The following is a 21,274-nucleotide window of genomic DNA, read 5'->3' as shown; positions in this document are numbered from 1 at the left end:
GTTAAAATAATAAATTTAATAGCAGACTTTATACTTATGCAATATTTCCTGATCTTTTTCTTTTTGTGACCTCATGGTACCCCTACAACCTTGGTAGGAAAAAGGAGAACACACACCAATCCTCAGTTCAGACACCAAGAAATTAAGGCTTGGAAAGATCTGCCACCTACCCAGGATCACTCAATTATAACATTACTAACCATCCCACTAGTCTACTGGAGAATCAAACCTTGAATCTGACCCAAAGTTCTGACCCATTGAGTTTTCTTCTTTAAGTTACAAACACATCTTTTTAAAAACACGCACATACTCTTAGAGAACATTATGTACAATAACTGCTATTTCTGTAAAATTTTAACATGTTTTTATAAGCACAGACAAAACTGGACTTGCTCACGGCTATAAATTTCAGTAATGTGTTCATTTCTTTACAATGAGCTTGAGTTCCTTTTAAATTTTAACAAAACAATAAAGATCGCTTTTAAACACGGTATGGGTTTGCACTGACTCATTCCCTCCCACCCAGGAAGCTGACTACAATCAGGGTCCCCCCTACAGGTGGCTTGATGCTTTTCTGCAAGTTAACGCTTCCAGTCCAGAAGTTCCAAATTTACAGACTGCTGATGCCTAGGAAGGCCAGTCAATCACTGCAGGGGAACCTCAAATCCATCTGTCTACCGAACATTCTGTGTTGCCTGAGTAAATATGTCTCCCACACAAATACACATCTAGTTTTCAAGAATACAATGCTGATATGATGGATGAAAAACAAAATGATTTCGGGGGCTGGAGAGATGGCTCAGCGGTTAAGAGCACTGAGTGCTCTTGCAGAGGACCCGGGTTCGAGTCCCAGCACCCACATGACGGCTATGAACTGTCCTTAACTCCTGTTCCAGGGGAATCCAGAGCCCTCTTCTGACCTCCAAGGCATTTCCCGACATGGGTGCACTCACGTACATGCAGGCAACATACTCATACATGTGAAATAAAAATAATAAATTTTTTTTAAAAAAAAAAATGATTTTGAAGCAGTACTAACCTCAGAGTAACTTTTCTGAATCAAGGCATACTACAATGTTACTGTCATCAACCCAGGGCTAGTCCATGACTACACATTAAAAGGCCCTCCTGGACTGGATCCCACAGGCAAGATGACACTGGCACCCCCAGCCCCTCAGCGCCCACAAGGTTCTGGCTTCCTCCTGCCTCCACTGAGTTAGTAGATCTTGCAAACCCTTTGGGGTCTCCATAAGCAGGTCCAGAACACAAGAAGAAAGCCCCTAAGCCTCAGTTCTCAGCAGTCAGGTTCCAAAACAGCCCCCACCAAACAGAAAACACTGGCCCTCAAAAAGAAGCTAGTGTGGGGCCCTGCCATGTGGCCCACTCCCTCATTGGCACCCTGATCCCACAAAATGGGGGCTGAGTTGATCTTTGAGATCCCTTCTGGCTTAAACACACTCTGATTTCACCAGACAAAACTCCCCCGGAATGTGGAGGATGTGGAACCAGCACAGAGATCTTGACCTCCTAACCTTCCTCTCCTGCTTTCCATCATGTGTTTATCAGACATCTGGCTCTTAGAAAACAAGACCCCCTTCTCCAGGGAGCTACTGGGCGAGACGTTTTACACAGGCAATTCTCCTTCCAGTCAGCAATAGGAAGCTCATTCTGAGTCACTCCGTGTGGCAGTAAAAACAACGTTCTCTCACTTTCTGACCCGTCTTCCTGAGAAGATTGGGCCAGTGCCATATCATACATGTTCTGCTTTTTCTAAATGACAATGCAGACTTTTTTCTTTTTTGAGACAGTGTCTCAAGTATCCCAGGCAGACCTCAAACTCCCTAATGCAGCTGACTCACTTTTTAAAAAAAATTTCTTATATTTTATTTATTATTTTTATTTTATGTGTATGAGTGTATTGCCCACATGTATGTAAGTACACCAGTGCCATGCATGGCCCGTGGAGGTCAGAAGAAGGCATCAAGTTCCCTGGAACAGGAGTTACAGTTGGTTGTTAGCTGCCATGCAGGTCCTTGGAATTGAACCCGGGTCCTCTGCAGGAGCAGCCAGTGCTCTTAACCACTAAGCCATCTCTCCAGCCCCTGGCTCACTTTTTAATGGGCCTACCTAAGTATCCCTTTATTTGGGGTTGGCAATGGTGCCAAATTGGCAAACTCTATCCCCAAGCAGACAAGCTTGAAATCCTGGAGAATAATACTCATCAAACTCACTTAATTATGAGCAAATAGAACATTGCAGCATTTTATCCTTAGGATAAAACCCACAATCCTGGGGCTGGAAAGACGGCTCAGCGGTTAAGAGCACTGACTGTTCTTGCAGAGGACCCGGGTTTGATTCCCAGCATCCACACAGCAGCTATGAACCGTCCTTAACTCCATTTCCAGAGGAATCCGAAGCCCTCTCCTGACCTCCGCGGCATTGCACTACACAGGTGCACTCACATACATGCAGGCAATACACTCATACACATAATATAAAAATAAATAAATATTAAAAAAGAACAAAATAAAATATCTAATGTTGCTAAAGATGTTATTAAGGGCTGGGGAGATCATTTAGTGGGCCATAGGTCTTGTGGTGAAAGCATGAGGACCTGAGCTCAGGTCCTCCAAACCCATAGGTAAAAGCCAGGTGTGGCCTCTTACCTATGATCCAGGCGCTTGATAGGGGTGGAGGCAGGATTGCCGAGGCTTGCAGGCAGTCAACTAATCAAAAACATAGTGAGCTCCAAGTTCAGTGAGACCCTGTCTCAAGGAGTGAGGTGGAGAATAACAGAGCAAGGCACCAACTTCCTCTGTTCCCCACTGGAGTATACATGGCACACACCAGTCCACAAACACACATGTATATACACCCACTCAAGTATGCACAGAGACATAATCAAGCTGCTTCATTTTCTCCTTTAAAATGAATATATCAAAATAATCAGAAATAGGCAGGGTGATGCACACATTTAATCCCAGCACTTGGGAGGCTAGAAGCAGGCAGATCTCTGAGTTCCAGGTCACCCTAGTCTACATAGTGAGTTCTAGGCCAGTTGGGGGTAACACAGACCCTGTCTCAAAAATAAATAATCATCAAAACTTTTTTCAAAAATCAAAGAACCACGTGCCCAAATATCACTATCCTGGACCATGTCTTAAATAGAGGTTTTCTTTTACAGTCTTCTGTTCAGTTGTGGAGAAGTCTGGAATCTCCAGCATTCAGTCCACACTGCTTCATGGGAGTGGTGTTTCTTCTGAGTATGTCCCAACAGGCCCCAGACAAGCTAAAACCAGTCTTAGGAGCCTCACACTTCAGTAATTTGGGCCTAGCCAGCCTATGTGATTTCCTTTTTTTTTTTTTAAATCAAACTGATAGGAAGCCAAAATTTCTGAAAACTACAGGTGAGACTCTGATGGAATCACATTCTTTTCCAAGTCATCTCTTTGTTTAAAGGTAGGGGTTGGGGATTTAGTCCAAGTGGTAGAGTGCTTGCCTCACGCATACAAAGTCCTGGGCCTGATTCTCCCCGATACTATATAAACCAGACATGGGGGAAGTCCCCGCCTATAATCCCAGCACTTAGGATGTAGAAGCAATAAGATCAGAAGTTCAAAGTTAGCCCCAGCTGCATGGTGAATTTGAGACCAGCTTGTGCTACATGAGTTCCTTTTTCAAAAAGCTAATGAATTAATTAATTAAACCACAAAACATCTTTATAGGGTCATTCATATACAACCTACTCAAGATCATAAAAATGATGAGCTCACATAGATTGGATGAGCAAGCACATATTAGGCAACTTTTTAAAGGAGGAAATAGAGATGTAAAGAAGCGCACCTGGTTCAAGTCCACACAGCTAAAGGCTTGTTTGTGCTCAAGCTTAACAGCAGGTCCTTCCACTGTAAAGTCCATTCTTTTCTGCTTTAATGTAACAACAGCACAACAGTGACTCTAAGCCCGCTGTTAGAGCCACAGAGAAACCCAGAACTAAAAGGCACACTTGCCAGGGCCTTCTGTGCAAAGGATGGTGCCACAAAGCCCTGCTGGCTAGGAGCCTCCCAGGCAGGGAAAAAGGCTCCACTGCAGAGATGGGTTTGGGTCCAGAACCCACCCTTAGAAAATACACCAATCAGAACACAGAACTGAAGAGGACAACAGGTGAGAAGGCCTGCTGGAGAGTTCCTGTCTGGAATGGTGGACTTCCTACCACACACTGGCTCTATCATAATCAACCTCAATCCTAACGTGGCCAGTTAATGGGTACTTATTATGTGCCAACCTTGGTCTAAGTGGTTAGCAAGGGTTAATTTATGATCCTCTCATGAGCTTACCAGGCAGGCAGTGTTATTTGCATTATCACAGATGAAAAAATGGAGGGACAGGATTTAAGCAGTTTGTCTGAGGTGACTCAGCTGGTGAGAAGCAAGCCATGGCAGGCTCCGCTATACCACACGTCTATCCTAATTTCCTCCTAACCATCAAATTCCATCAGAGCCAGCTCATGATGGAGTCAGCTTCAAGTCCTAAAAAAAGAAACCCTATACTTCCCTCCAAAAACACAGCCTCATTTGTTCATTCAATGGACACCCCCCAGTTTCTTTCACCAGCTTTCTCCAGAGATCATGCAACTTTACAGCTCTTGCTGTAAAGAGTAAACCAGCTTAGGTGCAACAATTTCTATTAAAGAATAATCTGCTACTTTCTTGCTGACTTTGCCCTTGGGCCCGTTCCCACCCCAAAACAGCCACTGCTTGCCCAGAGACCAACCGGCACACTGATGCTACACTCTACATGCCTGAGGCACCTTCAAACCCTGAAAATTGCTAGCAGTCCTAAGATTTTTAACTTCATTTCTAAGTAGTGCAAAATAGAATGGTGATACAGCTCTCCAACATTCTTCAATGTGCATTTAAATTATTATTTTTTTATTTTATCTGTATGTGTGTTTTACCTGCATGTATGTAAGTGCACCACATGTGTGCAATACCTGAAGAAGCCAGAAGGCATCACATCCCCTGGAACTGGAGTTACAGATGGTTGCAAGCTGCCAAAGGGGTGCTGGGAACGGAACCCAGGTCCTCTGCAACAGCAGTAAGTGCTCTTACTCCATCTCTCCAGCCTCCCATGTACATTTAGATTACTATATACTCAGTATGGCTATTACACAGAGCCAGCTGCACTCATCACACATCCTTACACATATTCTGAAAGGTGCAGCTTGTAGGTTAGGATGTGGCTTCTAGAGGCAGGTCACGGGGTTCAAGTTCTGCTTCTCAGACTTGAAGCCCCTTGGATGGGATACTGTACCTCTGTGTGCCTCATTCTTCTCCAACAGAGATGAAAACAGCAATTCTGAGATCAGGAAGCTGCTATGAGGATTACTGAGACGATTCAAAACAGAGCAAGCTCTCAGAACTCAAAAAATGTAAGCGACTGGCTGTGAATTCCAGGAATCACAGGCTGTGTAAAGGGCTGAGCCTACAACCAGGGAACTCAAAACTCCTGAGAGACAGGCAGCTGATAAATGTGCTAGAGGCAACAAGGAGACAGAAAGCTAAGAATGGGGACTGGAGAGATGGCTCAGTGGTTAAGAATGCTTGCCGCACAACCATGAGGACTTAAGTTCAGATGCCAAGCGACTGGCTGTGAATTCCAGGAATCACAGGCTGTGTAAAGGGCTGAGCCTACAACCAGGGAACTCAAAACCCCCGAGAGACAGGCAGCTGATAAATGTGCTAGAGGCAACAAGGAGACAGAAGGCTAAGAATGGGGACTGGAGAGATGGCTCAGTGGTTAAGAATGCTTGCCGCACAACCATGAGGACTTAAGTTCAGATGCCAGCACACATAACAAGACAGGTGTGGTCTGTGCACCTGTAACCACAGCACTTGGGGGCCGGGGGCGGGGGTGGGGAGGAGGCAGGAAGATCACAGGGATTTGCTGGCTGTCAACCTAAAGTTAGGAAGCAGCAGCACCAGGTTCAGGAAGAGACCCTGCCTCAAAGAATAAGACTGAGGGGGGCTCAGTGGTTAAGAGCACTGGCTGTTCTTGCAGAGGACCCAGATTCGAATCCCAGCACCCACATGGCAGCTAACAACTGTCTGTAACTCCAGTTTCAGGGGATCCAACGCCTCTCTGTCCTCCAAGGGCACTGCGTGATGCAGGTTCACTTACACACATGTAGGCATAACAGTTATACACATAAAATAAAAATAATTCTTTTAAAAAAGAATAAGACTGAGATGATAGAGGCCACATGATGCCTTCCTCTGCCTTGCAGGTGCACACACACACACACACACACACACAAACACACAGGACAGCTAACTGTGGCATCAGGGAAGACTCCTTGGAGGAGGTGCTGTTTAAAACCACAAAAGGAGGCAGGGAAAAGCAGGCCAGCAGGCCAACTTGCAGGAACAGCAGACTGCATGGATGAAACCCAGGGAGCAAAGGGAAAGGAAGGGGGATGAGGCTGGTGATAGAAACTAAGAGCCAGCTGAGAGAGCCCTATTCTTTTCCTACTCGGAGTGTGTATTTTTATCTGGAAACAATGGCAACCAAAAAAGGAGTTTCCACATAGCCTTTGCTGTGTCCAGTTACTACAAAAAGACAGCTAGAGAGCATTTGCTGTGCTGAAGTAACTGATCCTGCAGAGAGTCTCTAAAGTAGTTCAACCTGGACCCCTTCCAGGGGCCACCCACTCAGCCCCTGTCCACCCATTCCCTAAGCAGACCTCTTAAAAGGTCCCACCTTAAAAGCCAACAACTAAATCTGGTTGAGTCCATCAACTGAATCTGGTCCACAATCAAAGTTGTTTTGTGTTGGTTTTCATTTAAATTACTTGCCAATATTTACATATTGGTAAATTTCACATAAACCTTTAGATTCTCAGCTTGTGAAAAATCAGAAAATCTAGCAAATTCTGGGCTTAGATTCCACATGGCAACAATCAGCACCAATCAAGAAGCTTTGTCCCTCTAGATAACACAAACTCTACATACTTTGCCACAAGCCCCACCATGCTCTACTGCCTCTAGCACGGAAACTCAGCAGAAGTTGCCATTTGTCATTCCCACAGTGACTCATCTCACTACCTGCCCTCTAGTCAGCCTCACTTATGCTGCCTCCAAGGCCTCACATACAAATGAGTTTGGGACCAAGGGCTCAGGTTATATAAAAGTTACATAAGCCACAATTAAATGTAAAAGCATTTTCATATGGGTTGGAGTGGAGCTCAGTGATGAAGCCCTGGGTTCATCGCCAGCAGCAAAGAAATACGTAGAGCTAGGATTATTGCCTGGGACAGTAACTTACTTCCTCTTAACTACATGGAAAGCACTCCATTTTGTTCTCAAGTGTTCCAACCAGCCAGGCACGATGGTATCATCCATAATCCCAACACTAGGTAAATTGAACCAAGAGGATCATAAGTGAAGACTATTCTGGGACACATGAGTTCAAGGATACCAAGGAAGACTTTGTATCAAAAACAGGAACAAGAGTGTTCCAGGCTGGATGATAAATTATATTGTTGCTGCTGTTATTGATGTGGGTATTTGAACCAAGTATTTGTCAAATCATTCTGATGCAGAGAATTTTTTTGTCCTCCTTTGGGGATAAAAAACATTTCAAAAGATTCTATAACTTTCACTTTGGATAGGGCTGTAAGTCAATTTTCTGAGCATTAAAGAACATCACTCTCCTTGCCCCTTGGAGCTGACAACTAACCCTTGAGTCAGAAATCGATCCAGCTGGCCACTTGCTCAGAACAGTATTTACAATGATGTGGCAATGGCTCCCAAACAATTTAGTCACCACAGCCCCAAAGGGAGGAGTTAAAATACACACAGAGGTCCGCCCCCATCGCAGATCTGTAGAGAAGTATTTAGGAAATATTTATTTATCCATGTTATTGTATTTTGGGGCCTGAGGATCAAACCCAGGGCCTCGTGCATGCTAAGCACACATTCTGATCACTCAACGACATCCCCAGCCCCTAATCCCCAGCAAAGCCTGATGCTCCCTGGGTTTGGAAACAAGAGAGATGCTGACTATTCTTTCCCCAACACTCTCTCCTGAATGAAGTTAGATTACCAGACAATAAATACTTAAAACCTAAAATATCAGCTCCTCCAGAAACAACTCAAAGGCTCATAAGAGGCTCTTTGAAGAAATGCTCATTAGAGTAGCATTTCTCTATCTCTTAGGAAAACCGTGAAGGAAAGGAGAAAAAAAGAAGGGAGGGAGAGAGAGGGAGGGGGAGGGAGGGAGAGAGAGGGAGGGAGAGGGAGACGGAGGGAGAGGGAAGGGGAGAGGGAGGGAGAGGGAGAGGGAGAGGAAGGGAAAGGGAGAGGGAGGGAGAACGAGAGGGAGAGAGAGGGAGAGGGAGGAAGAGAGAGAGTGAGGGAGAGGGAGGGAGAGAGTGAGGGAGAGGGAGGGAGAGGAAGAGGAAGGGAGAGGAAGACGGAAAAGGAGAGGGAGAAGGAGAGAGAGCAAGAGAGAAAGAAAGAGGGAAGAAGAAAAGGATGGGCTAGAGAGATGGCTCAGTGGTTAAGAGCACTGGCTGCTATTTTAGAGAACCAGGTTCAGTTCCTGGCACCACATAGCGACCAACAATTGTCTCTTACTCCAGTTCCAGGGGCTCCAATGCCCTCCTCTGCCTCCACGGTCATTACACCCACATGGTGCACTTACAAACGAGTAGGCAAAACACTCATAAATATAAAATAAAAATAAATAAATTTTTTTTATATTTTATTAGTTCCATTTTATGTGTATGAGTACACTGCCTGCATGTATGTGAGTGCACCCGTGTCGTGCAATGCCCCAGAGGTCAGAAGAGGACTTTGGATTCCTCTGGAACTGGAGTTAAGGACAGTTCATAGCTGCCATGTGGGTGGTGGGAATCGAACCCAGGTTCTCTGCAAGAGCAGTCAGTGCTCTTAACCACCGAGCCATCTCTCCAGCCCCGAAAAAAATAAATAAAATTTTTAAAGGGAGAGAAAGACAGAGAAAACAAGCCTAACAATATCAGTCAACCTCCCAAAAGGGGCTTTGCAAACGTGGTATTGTGAAAACCATTTCAATCCAGATGTGTAACTGGCTCAACATGGTTCCCATTTTGCTTTGGCCAGAAAACACAGCTAAATGTAGTGTGCAATTACAGAAACCAACAGATTTAAAGTTCCTGGAATGTTGCTGCTTCCTCTTTTATGTTCCAAACTTTTTGTAAAATCTTATGTTCCTGTGTTTTAAATATTATAAATGTGTGTTCTGATGTTGTAAATTGCCTTAAATCCATTCTGAACTAAGTGAAAAGTAAGCGTAAATAATGACAGCTTCCCTGGACTACCAATGTGTGAAATTCAAGCTCAATTTCAACAGCCTGAAGCTCTCTACCCATGGGCTGTGTTGCTCAAATGCCTATGTCAAGGTTCTTTAGGTATAAACTTGACAGATTCTAAGCTGAAGGTTGGGTGGGAGCAACACAGAAGGAGCCGGAAGCACAACATTTAGATGCTGAACTTGAACTCTTCCCTCAGCTCCCTGGCTTACAGTCCATGGGTCCAAGCTGCAGCGCTGACCCAGAAGCCACGTTAGAGCCACGGATGCTGCAGGAACACACACAGGTTGGCCTAAAACGAGAATGTGCTTGGTTAGTCTACAACCACTTTCTCCAGGAAACGAGGCAATTAGGCAGGCTGGATGCCTTGTTAGATGGGTTATGCCTTACCCCAGCTTCCCTTCATGCGTGGTGCAAAAGGAAGTTGTTAGTGGGCAGAAGAGGCAGTTCAAAGAGACGTGCTGCTCTCTTGGTGTCAGACCGATCACCATTTCATTGACAAGAATGTCAAAGAACAGGCAGTAAAACAGAATACCCTGGCTAACTTCTCAATAAATCATCAATTGCTCAAAAGTCTCCAAATCACCTATAATAACGGTACATGCTTTTAAACAGCCCTAACCACTATCACCCACAACCCAAAGCCTGAACACTCACTTTGGCAAACTACTTTGGTTAGCTCTATTCCTTCACTGATCAAGTAAAACTGATAATGGGGTCAAATCTCATTAGGTTGTTGGGTTAAATGAAATTACATTTTTTTAAAGGTTAAAACAGTATCGGGGCTGGAGAGATAGATGTCCAGTGGTTATGAATGCATACTGTCGTTGCAAAGGACCCGAGTTCAGCATCTAGCACCCACATGGGGTGACTTACAAGTGCCTGTAAGTGAGTTCCAAACCAACCAGGCCAAAGCTACTGAGACCCCATCTCAAAAAAATAAAACCAGGTGTTGTGGTGTATGCCTTTAATCCCAACACTCAGGAGGCAGAGGCTGGTAGATGGATCTCTGTGAGTTCGAGGCGAGCCTCATCTACATATCGAGTTCCAGGCCAGCCAAGGTTACACGTAGATGCTGTCTCAAAAACACAAAAATAAAAATAAATCTTCTTTAAAGAAAAGAACAGTATCAGACATAAAGCGAGCACTCAATACAGAGTAGGTGGAGGAAGAGGATACAGGCAGAAAGATTCCAAATTCAAAGTCCCTCTGTGCTACATAATGACTCTAAGAACCAGTATGAGTCACATAGTGAGACACTGTGTCAAAAAGGGGGGGGGGGCAGCTAAAGAGACAGCTCAGTAGTAGTTAAGAGCACTGACTGCTCTTGCAGAGGACCTGGGTTCAAGCCTAGCATCCACATGGTGGCTAACACTTTTTTTTTTTCTGAACTTTGTAACTCCAGTTCCAAGGGATCCAATGCCCTCCTCTGAACTCCATGGGCACTGCACAACACAAGTGCACTTACACACATGCAGGCAATATACTCATACACATAAAAATAATAAGATTTTTTTTTAAAAAGTAGCTACCATTAAATTTTCTTTAATAGTATACTGTATCTTGGTGTCAGCTGTGGTTAGCCAGAGTGCTAAACTCTTTATAAACATCATCCTAATCAACCTTTGGAAATAAGTACTATTATTCCCACTTCACAAACAGCTGCTGAGTTTTCAGGAACTGACCTGCCTCAGGACATACAAGTTAATAAATGGGTAAGGTAAGGATCTGAACCCACATCCAGCTAAAACCAAAAACACATTTCCCCCGCAACACCAAGCAGTCTTTAATTCTTCATTTGTTGCAGTAAAATTAAGTCCAAAAAAAAAAAAAAAAAACACTAAAGTCTACATAATCCACCTTGATACAGTATCTGACTTTGAACATGCAACTTATGTGGGGAAAAAAGGCTGGAAAGCTCTACAGTCAACTGCTAATATGTTTGCCTCTGGGAAGTAAATTTGGGGAAGGTTTTTACCTTGGGTTTTCTGTGCTTTTCTACCATCTGACCTGCTTTTTGTGGATGTTTGTTTGCTTGATTTTTTTTATTTATCATTTTTATTTTATGTGTATGTGTGTATTGCCTGCATGTAGGTAAGTGCACCCGTGTCGTGCAATGCCCTCGGAAGTCAGAAGAGGCTGTCGGATCCCCTGGGACTAGAGTTACGGACAGTTGTTAGCTGCCATGTGGGTGCTGGGGTTCGAACCCAGGTCTTCTGCAAGAACAACCAGTGTTCTTAACTGCTGAGCCATCTCTCCAGCCCCTGTTTGCTTGATTTTTTTTTTTTCTAACAGGACCTCATACTTGTAGCCCAGGTTAGTCTGGAACTTACTGTGTATCCCAGGCTAGTTTTGAACTAGCAGCAATTCTCCTACCTCAGTCTCCTAGGTATTGGGATGATAAAGGTATAAGCCACCATGCCTGGCTTATTTAATCTTTTATAACAAGTACATATAAACTGCATTGAAGTGTAACATGTACACAGACAAAAACACAGACCGTAACCATAAAACCCAATGAATTCTCCCAAAGAGAACACACCCATGAAAATAGCACCAGATAAAGAAACATGACCTGCACTTCCAAACCTTGTTTGTCACAAACCTCTTGGCAAAGATTTGCCCTAATTCTGACTTCTATCATTGTGGATTAACTTTTGCCTGATTAATTTTATACAACTATTAGCACACAATATTTACTCTTTACTCATGCTGCTGTCCGTGTGTGTGTGTGTGTGTGTGTGTGTGTGTCCACAAGCACACACATACATGCCACAAGAACATAAGGAGGTCAGAGGACAACTGCAGGAGTCTGTTCTCTCCTTCTACCATGTGGGTAGAAGGGGATCAAACTCAGGTGGTCAGGCTTAGAGGCAAGTGCCTTTATCCACTGACATATCTCAACAGCCCTGTGGTGGGGTTTTATGTCACTTAACTCTATCAGCATTTGCTTACCATTACTATTTTGTTAGTCATTTCAATTATTCCAAATTTGGGGCTGTTGGAAAATTTGCCCTTGGGAAATTCTCAAACATGTCTTCTGTTGCCCAAATGGACTCCTTTAGAACTGTTAGGTTATAGAGAAGAGGCTTTGAAAGCACTTTTTATAATACTTTTTTTTTTTTTTTTGTCTTTTTGAGACAGGGTCTCCTTGTAGCCCTAGCTGTCCTGGAACTCACTATGTAGACCAGGCTGGCCTCGAACTCACAAAGATCCACCTGCCTCCGTGAGCCACCACGCCCAGCCTTTTATAATACTTTTAAAGAAATGGATGCAATCATCAATGCATTATTTGCATTTAATCCATATGCATTTAGACATCTTTTTTTTTTTTTTTTCGTCTTTTTGAGACAGGGTCTCCCTGTAGCCCTAGCTGGCCTAGATTCGCTACGGTGACCAGGCTGGCCTCGAACTCACAGATATCCGCCTGCCTCTGCCTCCCAAGTGCTGGGATTAAAGGCATGCACCACCACGCCCGGCTAGACATCTTTATTTTCTATAGGTCATACCTATTTCCTTATTATTTGATCTTCTATATGTCAATTATTTTGATATGGCATCTATAAAAATTACATTGAGTCACCAGCCAGAAACTGGACTCCTACAAGATCAGTGTGTTCAGAAAATCATTTTTTACGTTTATAGCAGTACAAGGAGGTAGTGTACTGTACACCACAGACCTGTTCCAGATGAGCATCCACCCACCCATGATGATGCTAGAAACAGTAGCAACGATCACAAAGGACACCAGAACCATACAGAAATTACCTCTTTTGGCTTAGGTTTTCATGGGTGTACTGCATTTTGAACTTGGTTTGATTGCCACAGGTGGACCTGGTCATCTTCATTTGCCACACACTGTCCCCAGATCCCCTCCTAGTCATGCAAATAAGCCTTTCTCTAGCCAGTCCTTCAACTCCCCTGCTCTGACATTCTCCATGTCTACACAGGGTTAGGACCCCGGAACTTACATAAACTCTCCACCGTGGGGCCATGGCTTCAGGCTTTTCAGAAGGGACAAAGAAGGGACTTGCTGCTCTGGAAAAATGAACTAAGGCTTAAGGCACCCCAGTCAATCTTCAGAGGTGCAAGAGGCTCTGGGGTGGGGAGTTCAGAAAGGTCCTACCCTTCGTATTCATGCACGAACCACCATTAGCACTTTCTGGAGTTGTGCAATGAACAACACTGTTAGCAATGAAATATTCACAGTGATAGCTTATTAGGAAGCAGAAAATGGTGATAAAAGCTAGGTTGGGAGTCAGTCCTCCTGCCTTCATAACCCAACTTGGCAATTTACTTTGGTCCTGTATCTACTTTGGTCATGGGCTGTTGGGAGTACGGAAGATGATGATGCAAGTACATGCTTAGCACAGAGCAAGCATGCACAAGCATACCAGTAGTCACTAAAACAGTTGAATTTGAGAGTCTAGACTTTAGAACTAGATGGTCGAACCACTCACTCCTATATGACACTGGCATGTATTTCCATGCCTTAGTGTCCTTGTCTATAAAATGGGAGTTTTCAATGTACCTCTCTCACAAGGTACTTGTGAGGATCACTGAGAGAATATATTAAATACTTAGAACAATGCCTAGCATATAAAAAGGCCTGTGTATGTTTTAACTATCCTGATTATTGCAAGCAGACAAAAATTTCTCACATGAATCTTTTCCATCTATATACATGTATGCTCTTATGATTAACAGAACATAAGCCTATCTGAAAATATTCCTGAATTGCCGGGCATGGTGGTGCATGCCTTTAATCTCAGCACTCGGGAGGTAGAGGGAGGTAGATCTCTGTGACTTTGAGGCCAGCCTGGTCTCCATAGCAAATCCAGGTGAGCTGTGGCTACAGGGAGACCCTGTCTCAAAAAGACCAAAAAAATAAAAATATTCCTGAATCTGTAGAACATTTTCTCAACCAATGTACAGTTGAAGGCACAACTAACAATACAATAGATAGTGGACTCTCTATTCAAAGGGTACAAACACCACTGAGTTGTTTGCTTATCACCTTTTTATTTTTACTTATGCACATGTATATATCTGTGTATATGTGTATGTGTGGGTGGGTACCCATAGAGTCCAGAAGAGAGTGTTGGATCCTCAAGAACTGTAGTTACAGGCAATTGTGAGCCACCTGACATGGATACTAAGAACTTAACTCCATTCCTCTGAAAGAGCAGCAAACACTCAACCACTGAGCATTTTTTAGCATTTTATTTATCTTACAGAGAAGGCAATTTGAGCTGCCTAGGACTAGAACTCTGCTTGAATCCCTGGCCTAGACATGGTATCAGGTCTCTTCTTTAGCTTTTCCCCAAGACCCACTAGAAAGAAACTACCCTTAAAAAATTAACTTTCCAGGGATGGAGTGATGGCTCAGGAGTTAAGAGCACTGACTGCTCTTCCAGAGGACTGGGGTTCAGATCTACCTCCCACATGGCAGCTAATAGCCATCTGTAACTCTAGTTCCAGGGGATTAGATGCCCTCTTCTGACCTCCAAAGGCACTACACAACACAGGTGCTCTTACATAATGCAGGCAATACAGTCATACACATAAAATAAAAACAATAAATAAATTTTTTAATTAACTTTCCAGTATAGGCACTTTTACACATTTATAACCAGTCTCTAATCTCCCTTTTACACAGAAATTAAGAAGATTGTTTTAAAAATTGTAAATGAGGGGCTGGAGAGATGGCTCAGCGGTTAAGAGCACTGACTGCTCTTGCAGAGGACCCGGGTTCGATTCCCAGCACCCACATGGCAGCTACAAACCGTCCTTAACTCCAGTTCCAGGGGAATCCAAAGCCCTCTTCTGACCTCCGTGGCATTGCATGACATGGGTGCACTCACGTACATGCAGGCAATACACTCATACACATAAAAAAATAATTTTTTTTTAATTTTTTTAACTGTAAATGAAAGTAAATTACCTAACCTGTAGGTACTTGGACCACCCCATCTACACAAAGTAGAGATACCAGCCTTGCTCTCCTCTATGAAGCATTACCAAGGCAAGGACTAGGGAAGGTGTGCAGCTCGGGAGTCAACCCTGGCTTGGTCTTGTTACACAGCAAACCCCGGGTGGCTTTTCTCGTCCTGATCAACCTAGGAAAGCACCACTCTAGTAGTCAGAAGGTGCGGGCTACTATGTCTGAAACCATTCTTCTTCCTCCTCTCTTCTCATCAACCAACAAGGTCAGCATCCTACAGGTCGGGAAAGGAAAGCCCAAGCTTTCAATACATGTCACTCTCTTGGAATCATCTGCCTCCTTTCTCTCAGGTCAGCTGTGATCAGCTGGAGCAGCTAATGCATCTGAAGTGATTTACTGCACAAAATGTAGGCATGCAGCTGGGGCCCACTAATACACATCAGGCAGTTTTGGACTTGTCTTCCTTTTTATAACCTGACTGATGAGCCCTACTCTTTCAACCTTCATGACATGATATAAAATCGACTTGAATCTGGAAATAACCTCTTGAAAATCGGAAGACCTTGTAACTAATCATTATTAAGCATCCCTTTGGGGTCCCGGGGCAAAGGGCTCAAGCAACTTGCCATAAAACCACAGGCTCAGGGCAAAGGGTTCCCCAGGACTCAAGAGGCAAATAAGCAGCCAGCCTACAAAGAGCATCCCCTCATCTGGCCCCACCTCTTCCTGTCTTTTGTCAGTTGCTGGGAGGGAAAAACAGTCAACATAGACTGAGCAGTAAGCAATTTGGACCTGGGTGTGGATTCTCTGAAGATTTCCCTTGAAAGCAACTAGAGGAAATAAGAAATTACATAGGGGAGGGAACACACACACACACACACACACACACACACACACACACACACGACAACTGTAGGCTAGAGCAAGAAGGAAGAGAAAAACATTTCAGAGAACACTCACTAATGTGTGGCTTGAGCGGTAGGGAGGCCAAGGGAGGAGCCTTAAATGAAGTGCTAGACAGAAGACAACCAGTTTATGTATGTCCATTTAAACTTGGAAATCTGGATTGTGATTTATGTTTCTCACAATGTGAGGCCTCCTGAAGGGGTGAAAATGGGTTCTACCACTTTTCCCCCAGGTTTCAGTGCTCTATTTCCCTGCTGGAAAAGTGCTTTTACTTTTATTTTTATTTATTATTAAATTTATTCTTTGACAACTTCAAAATAATTTTTTTATATTTACTTTGGATTTTTTTTTTGTTGTTGTCTTTTAGTTTTGATTCTTTTTGAGACAGGGTCTCCTTTAGCCACAACTGGCGTGGAATCCACTATGTAGACCAGGCTGGCCTTGATCTCACAGAGATCCACCTGCTGCTGCTGGGACTAAAGGTGTGTTCCACCACACCACACCCAGCCCCCAAAAGTTTTTGGTTTTTTTTTTTTTTTTTAAAGTGTATTTTTTTAAAGTTTCCCTTGTCAAGAAACTCCAATAGACTTTCATATGAACATTTGAAAATTGCCCTGTTCTGACTTTTTTCTAGTTCCCTGTCTAGAACTTGTAATGCTAATTACTCTTGCCTTTACTTCTTCACATGTCCCATTCATGATTCAAGGACTTTCTTCTTCCCTTAGACACAAGAGTTTAGCAATTTGGGAGTCTTTTAGATAGACCCACTGAAGGGGTTCTCCAATTGCCTCACCTTGCATCCCTGTTCAGCATAGAAGAAGCCAGAGCGGTCGGCGTCCCTATTCCCTACTGGCAATTTGGGTAACCCCTTCAGAGGATGGTATGATAAGAATAGGAGGTAGGAATTGGCTAGGCAGTTAGGGTAAAAAGACCCCCAAAGAAATGTAGCCAGTTTCTTGGCTAAAAGTCAAAATGTCCTTGGGCCTGTTAGCAACATATTCTTTTCCAAAGGCCAAAAATGTCAAAAGTATTTGGGAGCTTGTAAAATCCTTAAAAGATTTTAGGGTTGCCTGGCGTGGTGGCACAAGCCTTTAATTCCGGCACTCAGGAGGCAGAGGGTGGATCTCTGTGAGTTCAAGACCAGCCTGGTCTACATAGTGAGTTCCAGGACAGCTGGGGCTACAGGGAGACCCTGTCTCAAAAAGACTAAAAAAAAAAAAAAAAAAAAGATTTTAGGGTTACCTCTTCAGAGGGGGGAATGTTGGAGGGGAGGGAGTGGGGATGGATTTGATCAAAACACCTTATATATATGGATGGAAGTCTCAATAAAGTTTTTGTAAAAAAAATTTTTTTAAGTCTATTTTTTTAGTTTCTCACAGCTGGGGCTACAGGAAGACCCTGTCTTAAAAAGACAAATATATATATATAAAGAATATTTCCCGTACACATGATTATGGAGTCCTATTCAGAAGCTTTAGCCTTTTAACAAAAGACTGAAGCCAATACCAGAGTAATTCATGCAAGAGAAAGCAAACATAGTTATTTCAGTAAAAGGCACTCCTCTCCCTGCCTAATTTTATGGTTTGCTTTGGTGTGGAGACTGGAAGTCTACTTACACAAAAACATATTAGCAAACTGTATCTGCCCAGGATAATAAATCAGCACACACTAACCAGAAGGCAAGTCTCTTTACCAATGCTTACACCTCATCACTATTCACTGTTTACAGAGCACTCTACATTCTCTAAGTGGCAGCCATGAGCAAATGTTACCCCACTGCAGTGTTTAAAAAAAAAATAGCTTTGGATAGTGCTCACCTTAGGTACAGCTTGAGTAAGAACCAGACCCCAGACCAACACCAGATCTTAGACCACCACACACCACAGTCCCTTTAAGTCCCTTTATGACAATCACTTTCCCATTTCCAAGAGGTGAACAGGAGAAATAAGGAGATGAAGAGACAAATAAATTAGTGTGAGAATATCACATTCTCTGAGTCACTTTCACTTTTCAAAGGCACTATTCAATAGCTTCCAGGGCTAGCACACCAGTTAAGAGTACTGGCTGCTCTTGTAGAGGACCCAGGTTTGGTTCCCGGTACCCACATGACACCTAACAACCATCAGTCACTCCAGTTCCAGAGGATCCCATACCCTCTTCTGACCTCTTTGGGCACTGCACAACAGGTAACAAACTCATGCACATAAAATAAAAATGATAAATAAAATGTTTGGGGTGTTTTTTTGTATTTTTATTGATGTGTATGAGTGTTTTGCCTGCATGTATGTAAGTGTATCTGTGTTGCACAATGCCTGTAAAGGGTCAGAAGAAGGCATCAGATTCTCTGGAACTGGAGTTATAGACAGTTGTCAGCTAGCTACCATGTGGGTGCTGGGAACCGAACCTGGTTCCTCTGCAAAAACAAGTCAGTGCTCTTAAACCACTGAGCCATCCCTCTGTCCCAATAAAATGTTTTCTAAAAAGATTTACCTTCCCTCCATAGACCGCATGTCCCCTCAGGTCTGAGTTTGCATAGGCAAATCATATGTACTCATCAAACATGCATATAGTACAAAAAATAAATTAATTAGGAGCTAGGGATGTAGCTCAGTTGGTAGACAGCTGGCCCAGCATGCATGAATCCTGAATTCAGTCCCCAGCACTGCATAAACTCTACCTGGTGGCACATGCTTGTAATACCAGCACTGGGGACATGGTCCTAGAGGATCAGATTCAATATCTGAGGCTAGAGAGATGGCTCAGTGGTTAAAAGTACTGGCTGCTCTTGCAGAGGAACAGAATTTGGTTCCCATCACCCACATGTCAGCTCACAACCATCTGTAACTAATTAGAGGAAATCAAACACCATTTTTTGGCCTATGCAGACACCAGGCATGCAAATGGCACACATACATACATAAAAGAAAATAAGTAAACCTTTTAAAAAGAGAAAAAACAAAATTCAAGGCTATTCTCAACTACATTAGAGCATTCAAGGCCAGCCTGGGATACATATACTGTCTCAAAGAAGAAAAAAAAAGTAACCTTAATTAATTAATAAATACATAATTAATGGATTCAGAGTTTTACCCCCTACACCATCATTCCTATACAGTGTCACATGCATCACTGAGCTCTATTCCCAACTGGCATTAAGACTTTTAAAAGCAGCCAAAATGACAGGCAGTAACTATTCTTTCAATAGATTGCCAATACATTCTCTCCTATTTAAAAAGTTTCTCAGAAGTGGTGAGGACTGACAGGTTAATTATAGAAACAAAGAGCAGGAACAACTGGACTATGAGGTAACCAAGTCTAAATTCGCAGAGGCAATGCCCTCCCTGGGGAAGCGTTCCTGTTCCCTCTGCAAGGATTCACTAGGCTCAGCCAGGTGCAGTCCTGAGCCAGGATTGGAGCAAAGGTCCAGATCTGGTAAGGCACAACACTGCATGCTTGAGAAATTTGACTAAGGGCTGGGAAAACAGCTTACACCTCCAATAATAATCAAAGAAGTCTCTGGTAAACACAACGGGCAGGTGGAAGGCAGGATCTTAAAGCTGACTGGGCGCCCGCTCATTTGGAGCAGAATGGCCAGAGAGCCCCTTACTAGGCCAGGCCCACCTGTAAGAAATTGTGAGAAGCACTACAGCCGATAGAGGAGCTGAGAGGAGACCAGAATTCTTCCCCTACAACTCCCACCTAACTCCTTCAGCTGCTCGTGGCTGCGATTTAGGTTAAAAGAACCCATAAGAACCTTTCACTTCCATTTCCATCCCCCACCCCAACACCCCTCCAAGGGGGGGGGGAAGATATTTAGATATTTTAAAGACTGAGGAGATAGCTTAAGGTCAGCCTCAACAGGCAAATGGGCCAAAGAATGGAATGTGGTCCCTCTGAGTCAGGCACTGCTGCAGGGAGTGCTTTTTTTCCTAATAGTTTGTGGCTCCCTTGTTATGTGTACACTGAAAGTGTTGACTCTCAGTGCGATATCTGCCTTATCTTTGGCCCTGACTACGTGGCCAAAGTGTGAAATTCAAAATACTGAACCTGAGTCTCCTAGGGGAGTTACTCTTCATTTATGGGCCACAGGTCTGGCAGTATGCGATGGGTCACCGACTCTTCCGGAGACAAGGTTCAGCTAATTCAACTTTCAGCACCATCACCACGCACCGGGTGGGAGCCCCGCCTCAGTATCCACTCATTCCTTGAGGAATACATCCTGGTCAAGGACAACGTGGAGATGATGGAAAGATCATCTAGCCACCTTAGGCAGGCGGAGACTAAGGGAGTTTATTTGGGATTAGTTCCCAACTCCCGCGTTTTCACCGAATGGCTTTAAGGAGCCAGCCACCGGTCAAATCTAAAGAGTGTAAAATAGTTATTTGGGTGTTGAGCCTACTCGCCCTCCAGGGAACTCCTCCGCACTCCTCTTCACCTTCCAGGACTTTCCTGGGCTTCCAATCAGCTTTCCCCGACTCTTAACACGGCGATGAACAGGGAGTTGTAACTCCCTGCGCACCGGCTCTACCGAGCCCCCCCATCTCCGAGCCTGGGGACAAAGCGCATCTCCTACAGCCGCGCGGTGCTTCCGGGGCGCAGGAAGACAACTGCCCTTGGCCTTGGACGCTCACCCCGCGGGCGGGCTCCGGGGAGCGCCGCAACCGGGAAGAGGCGAGCAGCAGCACAGAGCGCACAGAACGCTCTGTGCACCTGGACACGCCCGGCCGCGGTCCCCACCCATCCCCGCAGGGCTCCGGCCTCCCCAAGTCCCAACTGGCCCTCAGCGCCGGGTTCCCACGCGCGTCCCAGGCTGCTCTTACCCGGGAAATGGCGAGAGGCTGCTCGAAGTCCTTGCCGCCCACGAGGCGGAAGCCCCAGGGTCCTGGGCCCTGAAGGACTATCTGCTGGGTGGTCATCGCGAGGCACAATCGGTGGGATGAGACGCGCAGGACTCTGCAAGACGCGCTGGGCTCCCGGAGCAGCTGTCGGAGAAAGAGCGCGCGGTGCCGGCCCTAGAGCTTGGGGCGGGCTGGAGCGACGCGGGTGAGGGCGGGGACCGATCCGCCCCGGCC

General features: G+C 44.5%; 1 protein-coding gene across 2 annotated transcripts in view; it reads right to left on the bottom strand.

Moving 5' to 3' along the window:
• Positions 1-21,274, bottom strand: part of Pdlim1 (PDZ and LIM domain 1) — a 53,544-nt gene that overhangs the window by 28,523 nt on the left and 3,747 nt on the right. Inside the window, exon 1 of one of the 2 annotated variants that reach the window (XM_008832039.3) lies at positions 21,023-21,236. The exons of the other annotated variant lie outside the window; for it this stretch is intronic. Within the exon in view, the coding sequence (XP_008830261.1) occupies positions 21,023-21,118 (96 nt within the window). The 5' untranslated portion in view covers positions 21,119-21,236. Of the gene's footprint in view, positions 1-21,022; positions 21,237-21,274 lie in introns of those variants that run through there. 2 annotated transcript variants of the gene reach the window in all.

This window comes from Nannospalax galili, unplaced genomic scaffold (genome assembly GCF_000622305.1).
Source record: "Nannospalax galili isolate Female #2095 unplaced genomic scaffold, S.galili_v1.0 scaffold875, whole genome shotgun sequence".
In the NCBI taxonomy this organism is placed as follows: domain Eukaryota; kingdom Metazoa; phylum Chordata; class Mammalia; order Rodentia; family Spalacidae; genus Nannospalax; species Nannospalax galili.
This window is presented reverse-complemented; position numbering and strand designations above follow the sequence as displayed.